Source organism: Echeneis naucrates, chromosome 22, assembly GCF_900963305.1.
Source record: "Echeneis naucrates chromosome 22, fEcheNa1.1, whole genome shotgun sequence".
Taxonomy (NCBI): Eukaryota; Metazoa; Chordata; class Actinopteri; order Carangiformes; family Echeneidae; genus Echeneis; species Echeneis naucrates.
In genome coordinates, this window is record NC_042532.1 from 15,626,493 (window position 1) to 15,644,342 (window position 17,850).

The 17,850-nt window shown below is 44.0% G+C and overlaps 3 protein-coding genes across 4 annotated transcripts; 2 read left to right on the plus strand and 1 right to left on the minus strand.

Annotated features, from left to right (window-relative positions):
- The first annotated feature begins 578 nt into the window (after positions 1–578).
- Positions 579–4,507, plus strand: LOC115036399 (interferon-induced protein 44-like). The gene is made up of 8 exons (XM_029494579.1): positions 579–667; positions 1,332–1,828; positions 2,060–2,111; positions 2,387–2,582; positions 2,749–2,901; positions 2,996–3,167; positions 3,398–3,498; positions 3,588–4,507. The coding sequence occupies exons 2-8, from the start codon at positions 1,348–1,350 to the stop codon at positions 3,777–3,779; spliced, it is 1,347 nt and encodes a 448-aa protein (XP_029350439.1). The 5' UTR covers positions 579–667; positions 1,332–1,347; the 3' UTR covers positions 3,780–4,507.
- Positions 4,508–4,611: 104 nt separating this feature from the next.
- On the plus strand, positions 4,612–7,048 carry LOC115036427 (growth arrest and DNA damage-inducible protein GADD45 beta-like). Its single transcript, XM_029494625.1, has 4 exons — positions 4,612–4,743; positions 5,124–5,225; positions 5,361–5,577; positions 5,817–7,048. Exons 1-4 carry the CDS (start codon positions 4,706–4,708, stop codon positions 5,919–5,921), a joined length of 462 nt encoding a protein of 153 aa, XP_029350485.1. The 5' UTR covers positions 4,612–4,705; the 3' UTR covers positions 5,922–7,048.
- A 5,464-nt stretch (positions 7,049–12,512) lies between these two features.
- Positions 12,513–17,645, minus strand: gng7 (guanine nucleotide binding protein (G protein), gamma 7). Of its 2 annotated transcripts, XM_029494628.1 has the most exons (4): positions 17,542–17,645; positions 14,670–14,815; positions 13,563–13,678; positions 12,513–13,364 (listed from the first exon to the last, which is right to left on the minus strand). In XM_029494628.1, exons 3-4 carry the CDS (start codon positions 13,641–13,643, stop codon positions 13,239–13,241), a joined length of 207 nt encoding a protein of 68 aa, XP_029350488.1. In that variant the 5' UTR covers positions 13,644–13,678; positions 14,670–14,815; positions 17,542–17,645; the 3' UTR covers positions 12,513–13,238. The 2 variants fall into 2 exon arrangements, with proteins under 2 accessions (XP_029350488.1, XP_029350487.1); XM_029494627.1 differs by lacking the exon at positions 17,542–17,645 and having other exon boundaries at positions 14,670–14,919.
- Between the last annotated feature and the right edge of the window lie 205 nt (positions 17,646–17,850).

Sequence of the window (17,850 nt, forward strand, 5' to 3'; positions counted from 1 at the left end):
AGTAATGGCCAAGAAACATCAACCCCACAGTAGCTAAGTGAATTGTAACTATATGCATGTATAGATTTCTGTATGTACCATATGTTGTTCCATTCATGACATTCATGAAGCCAGAGAGCAAAGCACTGAAGGAAGGCAGAGACAAAGGAGGTTTGTTGTGGGGAAAAAAAGCCTCTGCTGGTATTAATAGTGAGAAACTTTCACTTTGTAATTGTGTGTAAGTAAATACAACGTCAAAATGTGTGGCTTTGTGGGGTGAGGAGTAATGTCTGAATAAAGGCGCATCACTGTTGAAAAGCTCTTTTGGAAATGCAGTTTTTTTCACTAATGTACACTGAATTAAAGTATGAATGTGCTGCAGCTCAAAAAGAGGCGTTTGGATATTTGTTTCCTGTCAGCAGGTTTCTGGTGGCATCGGCTGTAGAGTTAGGATTTGTTATTCATTCCAACATAAGATAAAGATAAACACAAAATTAATGTTAAGTTTTGATGCGCGGATGCTCATTTGAAAAACAAAAAAACGTAATTTTGCACAAGTTGATCACCATCAGATTTTTCTGGGGTTTGTGTTTTCAGGGTGGGGCATCCGCGGGGATTTTCCGACAGTCCAGTTTCACTTTCGTTTCCTACGAAGTCCCTAAAACACGTTGACTCCCCTCAGCTGGAGGTAAGTTTAATCCGCATGAACGCTATCCTCTATATTAAGATTAGACAGATATAAATCGTATTTCTTTATCGAAGTAATACTAAACTTGATCCCTTAGGCCACCGTAACAGTGTCTGGTAATCCTTCATGAATGACAATCTTTTCCCTAAGGGCCTTGAAGTGAGCGCAAAAGGCGAAACGATTCGCTCTTGATGGTTCGTTTCACAAAACAAAAGTCCAAAAAAGGGTGATTGGACAAGTCACAAATACGAAAGGGGGATGAAAAGAGGGATTCAAATCTTAACCATTTCAGATTAAGGCAAGCTCTGAAGTAGACATTTTGTTCCCTCAGGCCTATCACACCTCTGTTGATTTGAAATAAATGTAAAATGCAACTTCATTAATTCATTTTCTCAGATTCCCAAACCAGCTTCTTTGGTGAGAACTGTTTTGTGGTTTGTTAATTCACCGCCTGTCATTTATATTTCTGTTCCAACAACATACAGAGAAAATGTGAAATTTTCTGTTTAATAATGGTGGTTAATCATTCCAATTCTACTTTAGTTTTTGAGTTTGAGGCCCCAGTTTTACAGCTTATAAGAACTTAAAAATATTCAAGTATTTAAAGCAGAAATGGAAATTTGCACATAACGTTGCAGCGCTCTGACGTGTGCTTCATCCTCAGGTAACCACTCTCCATCATGTCAGCGGTCACATCCAGACTGTCTCAGGATGAGCAGAAGAAGCTGCTCTCTCTCTTTGGCCACGTCAGACTCCACCTGCTTTACAAAGCCTCCATCCACGGCTTCAATGCTGGTGCTTTCCACGGCCGCTGCGATAGACAGGGGCCCACCATCATTGTAGCCTACAATGCTGCCGGGTTTGTTTTTGGTGCTTTCACCTTAAAGGACTACACCCAGTGCAACCAATATATCCACGATGAGGAGGCTTTCCTCTACAGCATCAGTGCAGAGAGGAAACACCCACTGAGGGTGGGGGGCTTGGCTGGGCAGCACGCCTTCAATGATGGAACTGGTGGTCCACATTTCGGTGCTTTGGTGTTCCTGAATCAGAACAGAGCCGAGATCCTGTCAAACCCGGGGACGAGCTTTGCCTTTCAGCCGGAGGAGATGCACGGAAACGACTTGGTGCTGACTGAGTTGGAAGTGTATCGAGTTGAAGGTGTGTGACAAAAAGCTGTCTTTTCTTAACAAGTATGGCTGATGGCATAAATACACTTTTATATTTAAAAAAAAAAAGAAAGAAAAAGATTTAACTCTTGACCCTTGAATTCAAGTCAAAACTTTTTACAATAAATGATCCAGTAGGAATAGCTTTACAGACTAACAGCAAAGCATTGTGCAAATAAATTTAGTAAATGTAATGAGCCAATAATATATGTGCTCCATGCAGGACTGGGAGATCTCCTGGACAAACCCTGGAGGAGCATCCACTGGAGTGATATGTATTTATAAGCATGTGGTCTCATTAACATTTGTTTACTTACCAATCCTGCTAACATCCTCACCTACCGCTGCATTTGTGTGTAACATTGACTTTTGATATTGTTAACATTTAACCATGCCACCTAATTTTTACTTCAAAAGGTTTTGTTCATTTTTTGTTGTTATCTTGGGTATTTTTTAGACTATCATTTATTCGTGGTTAAATGTAAACAGCAACTAAAAATTGAACTTCTTCACTTGCTGAGACTTCTGGAACAATTTGTGTCTCCACCAGGAAAAAAGAGGAGCTGATGACGGCCATCCAGACCTATAAGCCCTGCATCAGAACAGTTAACCAAGCCCGGGTGTTGTTGGTGGGTCCCATTGGGGCTGGAAAGTCCAGTTTCTTCAACTCTATCAACTCAGCATTTCGAGGAAACATGACATGTCAGGCCATCGCTGGGACCGCGGGGAAGAGTGTGACCACTCAGGTAGGAAGACATGTTTTAATCTTTGGACCATTTTCAAGCTAAAACCGATTTAGTGGCTATTTATTTATGAAGTGACAAACCAAAGAAATACATGAAGCGATTGTAATATTAATATCTGTATGCTCTGCACAGGTTGCCACGTTTTAATTATGTTTCTTTTCTGCAGTTTCGCACCTACACCATCAAGGCAGGGAGAGGTGGCAAAGCTCTTCCTCTGTTGCTGTGTGACACGATGGGGTTGGAGGACAGCGCTGATGCTGGTTTGGACATCGAGGACCTTGTCAACATCTGTGAAGGTCACATCAAGGATCGCTATCAGGTCTCCCTTATAACCACTGGCCTATTTTTCTCGATTTCATGTTAGAACTTCAAGCATCCGACTAAGCATTAGCTGAAGCTTATTCCTTTTTCAGTTTAGTGCCTCTGGTCCTCTTCTGGAGAGCGCTCCGGGCTACAAGAAAGATGTCACCCTGAATGACAAGATTCACTGCGTGCTCTATGTGGTGGACACCTGCAAAGTTTCTCTCCTTAACCAGAAAATTCTGGAAAAGTTCGCGATCATCCGCAAAAAAATCAACCAGCGGGGTAAGCAGTTGAATATTGCTTCCACATTGTGTAGGTGGATAATTTGCTTTTACAAATATAAATATTCGGCATTAATAACATTATACAATTGAGAAAAATACTTACATTGATGTACCCGTCTGTTGTAGCAGTACCTGTGATGTAGCTGTGAGGGGCCAGTCAGTTTTTAGCTCATCTTCTATTTTATCTCTAATTTTGTTTTGATGTCTTCCTCTCCTGGACTCTTGCAGGTATTCCTCAGGTAGTTCTGATGACCAAAATAGACAGGGCCTGTCCTCTGGTGGCAGAAGACTTGAGGAATGTCTATCACAGCGTTTACATCCAGAGAATGGTAACACTTCGAGTTCAGTACTTTCATAGGTCAGTGCTTGGCTCCATTTGATTCATTTCCATTTGTGCATTGGCCTGGCTGTCTTTCAGGCGCGGCAACTGAGCGAGTCTTTGGGCATCCCCTGTGTGCTGCCGGTGAAGAACTACAGCGAAGAGCTGGAGCTGGACCGGGACGCAGACATATTGCTCCTCTCTGCTCTGGAGCTAATACTGAACTACAGTGACAGCTTCTTGGAGAACCAGGAAATTGCAGATGAGGAGGTGCATAAAATAAAGCTATAGAAAGTTCAGTTATCCAAACTTGAACACCATGAGTCTTTTTGTTAAATACATTCCGTTAAATGCAGGGTTGTATGAAATTTAGTCCATTTCTCAGCAGTTGTTTTTCTGTGCTCGAAGTAGCAACAACATCATCTGTAAACCAGGGAATGGATTGTACTTGATACTGTCTCATTGCCATCGATTAGTATTTTATTATTTTTCGAGGTGTAGTTTATTAGCTTTTTTGTCTCAGGTAGTGTTTTTATACAGATAGTGTATGAACTTGTTTACACTTTTTTCTTATTCTTTGTTTGAACTGGCTCTCAAAAAGAACTCTGTTATTTTGCTTTCACATTATTGATATTTTCATCCTGCAAAGAAGTGACCTCTTACATTTGGAGGATGTTTTGTAACATTTGCTGAAAACCTTTTGTTCTCAGAATAGGAGACTTTGTTTCCTCTCTTGGCCACTAGATGTCGGTCATAATCTCGTTATTCCTGGTGTTTAGTTATAGAAACACGGGGCGCTTTGAAGACAGGAGGATCGTGTTGCACAACTGGTTTCAGCATATTCACGATTTTTTTTTTTGTTGTTGTTAGATTGTTTGCTGTATCTGTTAATGAACAATCTACAATCACATATTTCTGTACGCTGCAAAAGCAAAGAAACTGCACGTGTAAGTTGAGTAGACTCCATGTAACCAAACACAAATAAAGCCGGATGACATAAAGAAATTCGTGAGTCTTTTCTCTTTTTTCGTTAGCCAATTGCAGAACCGGTGTAGTTTCGGTGCCGCCCTCCTCCCAGTCCCGGTATAAAGACGGTGTTGCAACGTTGCCAACAACAAACGCACCTCCTGCGCGCATCGGACTCTGTGCGGAATATCGAAAGCGCCGGACTGCTATCACGCTTTTCTCTCGCTGGAGTTAGTCTTTCATTTTCGACCATGATTCCCGAGGAAAGCTTTGAATCCACGGAAAACAGGTGAGGTGTCTTTTTCGGGTTTCGGGCTTAAAGATCGGAGTCGGTGATAGTTTTCTGTCTGCGCCTGAGCCATGTGGAGTGCAGAGTGCTGCTGGACCGTCCCGTTTTTGTTTTTTTTCATCAGCAGATATGATCCCTCACTATGACAACTCCTGCATAATCCAGTTGTTAGCATTGTTTTGCACAGCCCTGTGCATGCATGTTGCATAGTCTGCAGTGAGGGTCATACAGCTAACATACCGTCTCTGCATTACGTAACATTTGTAACGTTACAGCAGAAAATCACACCGTTTATGGACGTTATTGTGACTGTGTGGGTTCATACTGTTGGAGTGCACGACATAAGAGGTGTTGGTTTCATTGCTCGCCTCCTTTCCCAGGATGCAGTCTGCAGGTCTGGCGCTGGAGGAGTTGCTGGTAACGGCTCAGAAACAAGATTGTCTCACCGTTGGCATCTACGAATCAGCCAAACTTCTAAATGCGTGAGTCGAAGCTGTTTACTTTGCCTGCCCCCCCCCCCCCCCCTTTCTCTTCAGCGCAACCGTCCCACGCATGTAAGTGCAAGTTCCCGAGTTCCTGAAACTCACGCGCTTTTCCATTTGCTCTCACCTCCTCAGAGATCCAGACAACGTGGTGCTGTGTGTCCTGGCGGACGACAACGAAGATGATGTGGCTTTGCAGATCCACTTCACTCTGCTGCAGTCGTTCTGCTGCGACAGCGGCATCACCATCCTGCGAGTGTCCGGCCTTCAGAGGCTGCAGCAGCTGCTGGGAGCGGTGGATGCCAACCGAAACCAGGACGAGCATAAAGACCTGCACTGCATGCTGGTGACGGTGTGTTGACTCAGCACAGCTGTTGGCTCCCGTGCAACTTTGTGGAAAAGATGCAAACATATTATCACTGATCGTTTTCAGACTGTAGTTCAAAAATGTTGCACAGCTTTTGTAGTTAGTTAAACTTTTTTTTTTTTTTTTTTTTTTTGGGGGGGGGGCTTGTAAGTTGCAAATGCTACATGTAAACTACGTTCTCCTTAAATATGACCAAGAATTTGTTCTGCTTGTTTCCTGTACAGAATCCCCAAGCTAACCACTGCAGGCTGCAGGAAGTGGGGACCTACTGCCAGGAGAGCCGACGCCTTGACCAGTGGGTGCCGGAACTGGTGCTGCAAGAGCGCTGAAGGGCCACACGATGATGAACTGAAGGATCAGATGCACATCGAGCAGGGATGTCCTGGAGGGGACTGAGCCGTGGGGGTGGGGGGGTGGGGCCCTGACTGACCACAAGCAGGAGCTAATGACTCAGTGACTCGGTTGGAGTTCAGACTTTGATCTGATTTGTGGAAAAGACACAGAAAGACAGATTCCAATCCAGGCCACGTTGTTCTCCATCCTGGAAAGATAACGAAACAACAACAAAAAAAAATTATTTCAAGTTTTTCTGCATACATAGTGAGTAACACTGTGCTTATGGGGTGTGTTTCTAATCAGCAGGGGATCAGTAGCTTTGAAAAGACAACTTCCACACCCAAGCGTGTTCCTGAAACATCCGTGCGTTACTGTGGACAGAGCAGGATTGCTGTCGTAGTGAAACTATGCCTGGCATTCTTGTGTATTCGACCACGGGAGTGAGTGTGTGTGTGTGTGAATGTGTGGTATGCATGCAAAATTCTTGAGCCTTTCTTTAGAAGAGACTGGGCGTGCAGCGTGTGCGTTGCTGAAATGAGCAGCTAAACCTGTGGAGGAATCGTCGCCATGGAAACTGAGATGAAAATCATGTTCAAGTTCAAGTCAACATTTACTGGCGTTGCAGGACTGCAAAACAAACTTGCTTCAGGGGCTCTGAACATCGTGGATGCAGAGGAGGACACAGAAATATAAACCAGCCTTTATCTTTGTGCCTTCAAGAGAGAATTAATTTATTGATTTTATTGTTTGAGTAGCTATTTATTGTACGTTTTTCCTCTGTTAACCAAGTCAATAAATTATTGTGTTGATAATTAACTGCTGGAATGTGTGCATCATGAAAGCAGCCTTGCAATTACAGTTGACGGTGTGGATTTGAGCTCATGCAATGGAGAACCCGTGCAGCCGGGGCCAAGTGTTTGTCAGAAATAGACTTGTATAAATTCGCTGGTCCTCCCTCCGTGTTGTGGTAAACGTGTGTCAGTTACAGAAAGAAAGTCGGGTGGCGGCGGAAACTTCTTGTTGTGTTGTGCTTTGGGACAAACTGGCAATTCAAGCAGGGCGAACTATTTTCGGGAAAAAAAATCCATCTCTGGCTGAATATATCTGACTGCTCAGACGTCACCTGTGCAGGTTTATAAACATGCAGTTGCAAGCTTCAAAAAAAAAAAAAAAGGGGGGGGGGGGGGGGGAGAAGGCCAAAAGCACGTGCAGATGACTCTTGGGTGGGTGTCACCCCGCCCATTCCGCAGTATCCGGATGTTCTTGCAGCACAGCACGAATGGTTTGTCCTCCGCTCTGTCGTGCTTCCTGCTCCACCCTCCGCACTCACATGTCTGTGCAGAGCACAGCGAGAGAGGGAACACTCCGGCACATGGACCTCCGATTTGTTTACCATCAGCTGGACTGGGGGGGGGGGGGGAGTGACCGACAACCGATTGGCTGTGCTTCATCCACCTTCAACCGGATTGGTCGCGACTCGCAGGGGGGCTGGTTTGAAAGTTGGGAGGAGACTCGTGACTGTTGAAGCGAAGTTTCAAAGGGTGCACAGGTGGCCCGAGACGGTGTGGGCCGGTCACAATAGCACTGCTGTGAAATGATCCAACTGGGAGGATTTACCTAGTCGAGCTCTTTGTTTACTGCATTCTGCACACCATGCTGCCACCGGGGACAAGGAGCATGTGTGTGCATGTGCGTCCAAACGATCGGTGTGAGGAAAAAGCCCAGGCCTCTCCCAGCTGTGCAGAAATTCTATTCACCAGGACCAGGCAGCCGTTGCTGTGTTACTGTTGTGCAATAAAAAAAAAAAAAACACTACCATGTTGGTGTTCGGCAGTTTTAATGCTCACCGTCTAACTTTCACATGATAAGCATGTGAAAAGTAGCCAATGAACACTAAGGACTAAAGGCCAAAGGGTTCACTGAGAAGGTCAAAGGTTTTACAGAAAAAAAAAAAAACACAAGGGACAAACCAGAGTGGACACATTTTAGCATGAAAATGACCCTAAAATTAAAAAGTTAGTTATTACAAGTTATTCTGAAAGAGCTTATCAACATATCATTTTGGGGACTTTGACTGTCCAACATGTCCTGACTAAATTTGCTGGCAGTCCCATTGGCTAAGTGCTGAGATAATTTATAAGGAAGATGCGTACAGACCTGCTGGTGGGAAAGCATAATCAGGGCATTTCATCTGGGAACCATAAATACCATACCAACCTCTTCTGCCGTTATAAAGTGGTGCTCATCGACTGACACGCCTGCAGTGGAATCCATTAGCTAAAAAAGGTAAAACTCACAAAAAGCAGGTATTATGTCATCTTTTTATTAATGTTATCTACTTCTCAATATCTTTTTTTTAACAGCAATATCCACAAAATATTAACAGTGTGCAAGAAAACATGAGTTATGGCACATCAGAGAACAGTTACAAAAAATAGATATATTTTCTTCATAATCAATCAAGGCAAAAAGATACATATACTGTATGCATACACAGGAGATCAGAACACAAAAGATGAGTCTCGGGAAGGGCTCAGAGCCGATTCAGTGTAGATTGATATGAAAGTCCACCAGCGAGGAGCATCACCTCTCCCCCACCTGACCAGATCTGAAAGTCACCAGGCTCCGGCTCTGCGTCGCAACACCAGTGGATTTCCATGTCGAGCCGTGCGTTTTACTTTAAGACAGTTCGTTCTGTTGATCTGATATCCAACACCAGCATTAACACAATATACGCCACAATAAGGCAAACTGACAACCAGCCAATCAGAGAAACCGTCAGCTGAACCGACACTCTCGGTCAGCTGTCTCTGACTGTAAGCCCAACCAACCATGGAATGATGATTAAAAAAAAAACAAAAAAAAAACAAAAACAAACAAACAAACAAAAAAAAAACAGAAAAAAAAAAACAAAACTGCATCTGTCAGACACTATCAGGACAACATCAGGTTGTGTGTGTGTGCTGATTAGGTGAATGTTTTGTCAGAGAAATCTTTGTCTAACTGCAGAAAAATCAGGGAACTTAACTTCCTTTCCTAAAAACTGTCACTGCCCTTTTCACTGAGCTTTCTTTTTAGTTATTTTATTTGCACATTCTTCTTTTTTAATAATACAATGAATAGATTCAATCAATTGAAATGAATACTTCAACATTTTGGGAAATATGTTTGTTTGCTCCGATGGGAAGAACAGACCAAATATAAGGCAACAAACGGAAGCTGATTAGCTTAGCTTCGCATGAAGACAGCAAGCAGATGAAAAACAGCTTGCCCACTGAAGATAACGAAATCAGCCGCTCTTCGACGTTAAAGCTCAATATAAATTTGTTTAAGTTGTACAAACCCCCCCCCCCCCCCCAAAGTTAAGGAAAAGTTTATGAGGTTTAATAAACTGGGCTATTTCTTGGCTGTGTCCTGGGACGTGTGGAGTTTCCACAACTTCAACAGCACCATATAACATAAGCTGTACGGTAATGAGAGCTCCAGAGGAGTTGTTGGGGGGGATTTTGTTACCTATGGGCAGAACGATGCTCTGTCTGTTTCCAGTCTTGGAAGTGAAGTGAAGCTGATCTAACAGGCTGCTGAATGTAGTATCATATTTGGAAAACTGACATGAAAACTGGTATCAATCCTATAACCCAGAGAAGTTCCTGAAATGTCAAATTATTCCCAAGGTTGTTAAGGCTTTAATGAGTGGTGAAATACACTGCAGCTGCGATAAGAGAGCTGAAACAGGCCACAACTGAAGAAGAAATTCTTTGAATAATCAAATTTATCATCTTAGTCACTCTTGTTATTATCAGCCATCGCATCAAATATTACTCACTGTTCTTCAACTGAATCGTTTTAGCATGCAACAACTTCATCTTACACTTCTCATAAATGTGCACAAAAAAAAAAAAGGCGCAAAAATATTACAATTGTACTTTTGTTGTGTCAGAATCTCTGACCTGGAATTGCAGGGCTGCACAGAACACACACACACACACACTTTTTCAGTTACCCAACAGTCTTGTCCATCACACAGCCACCCACTACAGCCTTTCTGCAGGCTCTGCTCTCTCTGTGAGGCACAAAGGGAAATTAAATATGAAGCAGGCCTTCGTACCAGGAGCCATCATCCGATTAACTGTGATACTGGATCGAGATTTAAGCTCGTAATGTTAAAGGAATCACTGCTGGATTATTGCTGGAAGTCAGGAGATACAAATGCTGCATGGAGGTTAAAAACCAAAGTAACTGCTAGCAGCGAGTTAACTTAGCATAAAGATTGTAAAACAGGAGTTAAAAAAAAAAAAAAAAGATATCGTGGCTCAGTGTAAAAGGAATGAAATTGGCCTAATTGCTCCTCTGAAAGCTCAAAACCAAAACTACAATTTTAACATTTAATCAAGTCAATATTATGCATAAATTGGCAAGCTTCAGAGATGCTGGTTGGCAGATTTTATTACATTTGGACTTGCTACCTGTTTCTACTCTTCATGCTCAGCTAAGTTAACTGATTACTGCTGGGAGCTTTATATTCACACTGCAGATCCAAGAGTGGTATCAAATTTCTCCTCTCATGTTCAAATAAGTGCAAAGTGTTCTTCTAAACACAGGCTCCAAAAATTGCAGACAAAAAAAAAAAACAAACCAAAAAAAAAAAGCCCAATTTCACAATTCAGAAAATGTGTAGATTACGCTTTAAGAAGCCTGACCGGTGACCTTTCACATAGACACTCACAGGAGAGTAGGTGTGGATCCATAAACAAATGAACTACTGCTCACCTCTCACTGCCTCCAAGAAAGCCTCTGACTCTCAAGAGCACGTGCAGCAGGTGGGTCATATTGACCTAGTGATTAGAAAATGGAAAAATCTCTGGGCTCAGCTGCCATGACAGCTCATCAGCTGGGTAAACCCAGTCCCAGCAACCCCACCCTGCTGTCCTTCCTGACAAAAGCATTGATGAAATGCGTCAGTGTGAAATATGAGGGCACAAATCTTTCCTTTGACAATCATCCATCAAACATAAAAAGCCACTGCAAGAGAGAGAGTGAGGGTGTGTTCTATGTGTGTGTTGTCCTTGTAGTCTCATCCAAAATCAACACAAAAAAAAACTATATATATATATATAGATATATAAAATCTGTGGGGCCTTGTGATGTTTAAAGATAGATCAGGAGGCTGGTTTTTGCCACTGCAGTGAGGTCCGATGTTGGTTTATCCTCTGACAGGATATTTGACTAAACCTAGCAAGTCTTACTAACAAGGTCTCTAACTTACATGAATTTTATCCCCATCAGGTGTATTTGTATCTGTGGTTAAAACCGGCCTCGGCTATCACAAGGTTATAAACCCTAATGATGAAAAAAAAAAAAAAAAGAAGAAGAAAAGAATGGAAATAGACATTATCCTGACTGACAGAACAGAATAAGTAGTACTAAAAAAATCCAACATCCACGGAGGGGGAGTCTGTGTTAAGTTTTTGTATCTTACAAACACTGTACAGGATAATATTCAACTGACCAGGTTCCATAGACTCCATAGAAAGAAGAAAACTCAAAAATAAACCCAAAACAGCTACTCTTCAACTTATCACTTCTGCACGTCTGAAAGAAAGTTTATACACTTATTTTCTTTCTCTTAACTTCATACCCCCCCCACTCCGTTTTCAGTCTTTACAATCAAGTTTGGTTTTTCAGAGAGGACGAGCGTTGGGAAGGAAAGGTGGAAAGAGATAACCGGCTCCTACCAGTCCAGACCCTGACCAGTTTCAGCTCACATGAAAGCGAGCTGTTCCACCAAGGACTCTGGATCTCATTCTATCTGATTTATTGGTGGGGTCATTATTATGCATTAAAACCAGACAAACTTCTCTACAGGAGAGACAAATAAAGCAAACAGCTCCATCACTGCACTAGCCAATGCAAGCTAGCTCTTCTTCCCATGACTTTCAAAAACTGCCAGTGAGAAGAATCCAAAATGTGCGCAGAAGTTAAGAGAATGGTGAGCATTGTTTTTTGTTCTTGGGACAGCTTCATTTTTAGATTTTAAGTTTGGGCTTTCTCCGCCAGCCTAGCAGACCAGAGTGTGGTCAGTCAGCAACCTCGCCCCCTCTCTCGGGGTAAAGCACAGGGAAGTTTGATGTACAGTAGAAACCCTTGTTCAAAATTCTTGCAGGTACCTGGTTGGATGTTACCCCGTGGCTTATAATCAGGTCTCCTGTCATTTCATGAATACTAGCAGGAAAAGAAACCTGATCAGCCAGGGCCAACACCTCTGACAAACACAAAATAAAAAAAATTAAAAAAAAAAGTACAGTATTATCTGTTAAGTAACGCTCCAACAAAATATCAAAACATACATTGAGTTCACAAACAAGTATTTCTTAAGAAAAAATGCAGTAAACGTCCGGGGTTCCCCTCATAGGTGCAGATCTGAGGTCAGGTTAGACATCGAATTCGGCCCACGGCAGCCATGATGAACTGCTGTGGAATCAGTGACAGCAGATCGGCATCTAGAGACGGCTTTCTGTACATGTTGGCACAGCTGGAGGTTTTGGCCAAAGGCTGCAGACGGCCATATTGAGGCCACAGGCAGAGAAGGTCTGTTACAGGTTTGGGGAGGGGGGGGGGGGGCATGCTATGGCCGAATAAAGGCAAAGGCTTTAGCCTCTTGCTCCAAAAGGCCCCGCCATGTGACGACACTCTCGGACCTCTTTAACTCCCACGTTAAAAAAGAAGAAGCATTTATTCAGCTTTCATTGGGACACCAGGTCACGTTTGGCACAGTTTGCACGAGCACCTACCACCCGCTGCTGTTGCCTACATGCATCCTCCCACTCCCTGCCTATGGCGCAGCTGCCTATCATTGTCCCAGCCCCATCAATTCATGGCAAAAGAGAGGGCGGGGGGGGATCCTTGTTTCCTACTGATTATTAAGGTCCAAATCCCTTCTCAAGTTAGACTGACACTTGTTAATTTACAGCATATATGAATATTACCAAAGCACCTTGGATCATACTCAGTGATATACTAATCTCTGCCACTGTGAGCACATGATACCTGCCCCTCAGCTGTGGCTCCAGGGTATATGGCGCTTTTCCAGGGTGGCTATTTTGGGAGTGTGTGTGTGTGTGTGTGTGTGTGTTTACGTTTGTGTGGTTGTGATGATATTAGACTGGGCCTTGTAAGACCGGAACAGGCTGCTTGAAGAGTGTGAGGGGAAATCTGAGGATCAATTTAGATTCTGAATGTATATGTTTATGTATGATGGGCGTGTGTGTGTGTGTGTGTGTGTGTGTGAAGGCAGGAGGAGTGGAGCGCAGCTATAGGATGATGCAGGGTTTCTTGTCCTTGAAAGGGTTTTCGGAGGTGGGAACGCCAACCAGCAGAGGGTCGCTACGAGCGTGCTGCTCACAGTAACTCATTAGGTCCGCTGCTGCTTTGGACACCTAATGAGAGAGAGAGAGAGAGAGGAGGACATGGAGACATTTGGGAAAAGTAAAAGGACAGCAGAAAGGAAAGGTTTAGAGCGATGTGAGGGAAGAGGATGAAACAGGATAAAACAGGAGAAGAGAAGAGAATTAAGGTGGGAGGGAGGCATGTTAGAAACAAAGAAACGCCAAGGCGGCAGTTAGCAACCAGCCTACCTTGATGCGTTCAAACCCTGCCTCAATCCTCAGCTGTTCCACCAGTTTCCTGGCCTGGGCGATATTATTAGTGGTAGACATGCTGATCCATCAGAATACACCAACACAGGAGAAAACTGAGAGAGAAAGCAAAAACGTGACAGAGTGAAAAAATGTTCCCTAATTTCATCAAATGCAGCGCTGGCTCATGTGGATGCCAGCAAAACTACACCTAATTATTTAGAGATCAAATGTGGTTAATTATTTTGCATGTGCACATACTGACATGTCTCCAGTATAAACACACATAAAGCTGATTCAAATACTTCAATACATAATAACCAGACAGGTTGGACGGGCTGCTGGCATATCACGGGCCTGGCATACCATTCATGCTCACATTTACGGGAAATGCAGAGTTGTTTATTAACCAAACCTGCCTGTCTTTGGACTGTGGGAGGAAGCCAGAGTGCTTATGGGAAACCCACGCAGGGGCTGCTCTGCATCACTGTTGCCCCAAAGGACATTTATTAGTAACTGATTATTTTTAGGTTGTGACGTTTATATATGAATATTTCTCCAAACTTTTATTTAGAAGGCAAACAGCTCATTTTTTATTTTATTTTTTTTGCAAGTCAACATTTACATTGCGATTAACAGCAGCCTGAACATTGCATTGATGTTGAACTGATTTCTGGTCATTAGCCCGATTCAGGGGACTGGGGGGGGGTAGCTGTAGGTGTGTAGCACCACTGTGAGGTGAATACAAGGTGGTGCAACGCTAATTGAGGCAATTCAGCCAACCTTTCATGGATATGATAGACAAGCTACAACTAAGAATAGAGGTTGATATGCAAAAAGAAGTCAAGTGTTATAAAAGCAGTGGTCATCGTTTATGCTGAGAATTTATCAAACATACAGATGAGGGGATGAGATACCGTGACGCCTGTGTGTTAACAGACACAGTACAACCAGGCTGAGATGAAACTTCTGGTTTAAAAAAAAAACAAAAAAAACATGCAAAGCTTTCCCTGTCTCCCAGACATGTGAGTACAACTTAATTCACAGAAAACTTTGATTTCAGAGCTGAGATATTTTGCAGACTAAGTGAACAGATAAGATACATACCTGACTGGCGTTGTGCAGACAGGACTCTCTCTGAACACTAACGCGACTGGACGAGAAGTCAACCTGAGCTGTGTTGGGATGGACGGCGAACAGTTGCCTGGTCAAAAGGACAGAGCCGGGTGATGGCTCAGTTCACATCGGCTTGACTGTGAAGAACAAAGAGCAGAAGAGCAGGTGACATGAGCGAGTGATTTGACTGTGAAGATAAAGCCACCATTTTACTTTGGATTTGGTGGAACCATCATCATCAACCAACTTCAGTGTGTCCAATATCTGTCATTACAACCCCCCCACCCCACCCCACCCCAAAAGCACCAGCACTGTTCAGGTAATAGGATGTTCCTGCATTTCCCGTATTTCCAGACAAATAATCCAGACTTATTATTAACTCCTAAAGACCTGCTGTTTCCAGCTCCGTCCAGTTCAATGATGTTTCCCCATCAATACATTCGATGAACACACACCTCGGCTGTCACGTATATCACAGAGTGTGTTACGACTGTGTCTCTCACTCTGTCTCTGTCTGTCGCCCTCTTTCCCAGGGAGAGAGCCCTGCTTTAATTACTACTACTGTGGAGAAGCTCAGAGATTCATGCCTGTAATTAGGGCTTTTATGTGTGTGAGTGTGTGTGCATGTGTGTGTGTGTGTGTGTGTGAGAGAAAGAGAGAGAGGGAAGGAGAATAGATTCATATTATAACACCAGATGCAATTCTCTCTCGGCCATTTATGTGATTATACTTGCAAGGAAATTTGTGGACTGTTCCCCGGTTGGACCATAACTCTAAACCTAACCCTGGTTTCAACCCCCAACCCAAATTCTAATCCCAACTAAACGAAACCTTTAGTAGCAACATGCAAAAACAACAAACAGCAGGGTTTCCCTTCTCTCTGCCCTCTCCTTGTCTTCGCACATGAATATTGTTTGTTGATGCGTTTATTTATTCCTCGGTTTGGATGAGACATTCTGTTTTGGGAGTAATTAATATTAATTTAACTGATATAAGAGAAAAAACAAAACAAAACAAAACAAAACAGGTGGGGGAAAAAAAAAACGAAATCAAATATGAGTTAGCGTTACATGTTACATTATTCTTGCTTGTTAACAGTGATGTACTTAAGCAACTACAATATAACAAACAGCATGTGGCTCTTCCCTTATTAGGTTTTTCTGAGGTCTATGAACCAGCCCTGTTGGTTCCAGCACCGCATACACTACCTCTGACCTGAATATAACCTTAACCCTAACAAAACCACAAAGTCATACTACAAAAACAACTAAAGCAAGTCTAAAAGCTAAAAGGGACCGATTTGCTGTGACATGTGCCCTAAAACGGGGGGGGGGGGCAATCACACACTGTATGGTTGTCAGTATCTGTCAAGGTTTATAGAGTAAATGAGCCCATTGATGATGATGATATACAGATGAATCAACCAACAAAACAAAAACAAACAGTAACTAATTACACAATTACACATCATATCCTCGACTAGTTTTCCAGCACGATCTGCTGTAATCTGCTTTTACTGAGTGTCTATAATCCCTGCAGGCTCAGCTTTCCCCTTAAACGGAAAAGTCACACACACAAAAATGGAAGTGAAGAGGGAACGGGAATGAAACCAATAAACCTGGAAAGGGCACTGATCGGCCACATCTCTAAGCCAGAAAGGACTTTTTTTTACACTTCAGACGCGACGTTATAAGCCTCTTCAGCCTGTTGATTTGGCAAACTTTCTGCTACGGCGCATTCCGTGCAGACTGAGGGAAGCTGTAGCCTCCAAACGAGCACAAACATGATTTCTTTTTGCCCATTCAAAGCCGCATCTGCCACATCCTGCGCCTCCAAATTCAAAACGCTACACCGTCAAAGCTCAATGCAGCAGAAACATCACCCGTACAAGCAAGCAGGCCATTTGTCCTGGCGTGGATTTAAAAAAGGAAACAACAACAACAAAAGACATCCCCACAGCCTGACAGGCTCACAAGACGCACACACACACACAAAAAAGCATCAATGTTCATCGATCCTGAGCGCCGATCGGGCCTACAGGACGGAGCCATGTCCTCCACCGAAGGCCCCGCTTTCTGCTCCGCCTTGTGAAAACACAATGCGGGCATTTTGATGGATAGAACAGCATGTCCTCTCTCTCCCATGGCTATCCACACACACACACACACAAGCACACACATGTACACGACGCGCACGGATAAATACGCACGGGCGCACACACAGTAGGCAGACCTTGTGTGTGTACACATGAAAGCCAGAGATATTTTCCCAAGAGAAGACCAGACCAGACCCGAAAAAAGAAAAAAGACAACCCCAAAGAAAGACGAAAGGGAAAAAGAAGCCGGCCCTGGCTGCTAGCGGGGGGAGCAGGGGGGTGACATGTTTTCAGGGAGCCAACATGACACACCGGGGCGCGTGCCTTCATGTTCCGCTGTGATGCAAATTGATCGGCATACTGCCTGCTTCAGCATATAAGATCCAGAGATGTATCTTTTTTTTTTTTTTTTTTTTTTGGAGGGGGGGCTAGGTTGGAGGCAGAAGGGAGGGAGGGAGGGTGAGACAGTGGCTCATGCGTCCTCAGAGTCCAGCCGAGCCGTAGAAAATCTTCCACTGACCCTGTCCCCGGTCCTCCCCACCCTCTCTGCCGGCAAAGGGCTGGGGAAATCCGGATTCGTGACACTGATGGAGCCCCCTGTCTCTCTCTCTCTCTCTCTCTCTCTCCCCCCCCTCCTCCTCCTCTCTCTCTCCCCCTCCGCCGCGGCCGCCCTCGGTGAAGGGAGGCCAGGGTTGCAGAGGCGCACGGACGCGATACAACGATCCCAGACAGACGGAGAGAAAAACACCCGAATATTTCCAAACTCACCTCCGAATAGCGCTGTATTGGTGATTTAAAGGGCCAGATCCGCTGCTTTTCCTCACCCTCTCTGCTCGTTCACTCCCCGTCTTCACCGAGCCAAACGCCTCCCCCTCCGATAACTACCAGTGTCTGTCCACTCCTCTACACCCCCCCCTCCTCCTCCTCTCCTCCCCTCCTCCCCTCCTCTTCCTCCCTCCTTCCCTCCATCTGATCCGGTGGCAGCAGCTTTAACCCAGGGGCTCCCAAACAAACATCTCCAGACATTCACAGAGATCTGCATCGCCTGAATGTCTCCTCCAACGTGACCACGTACCC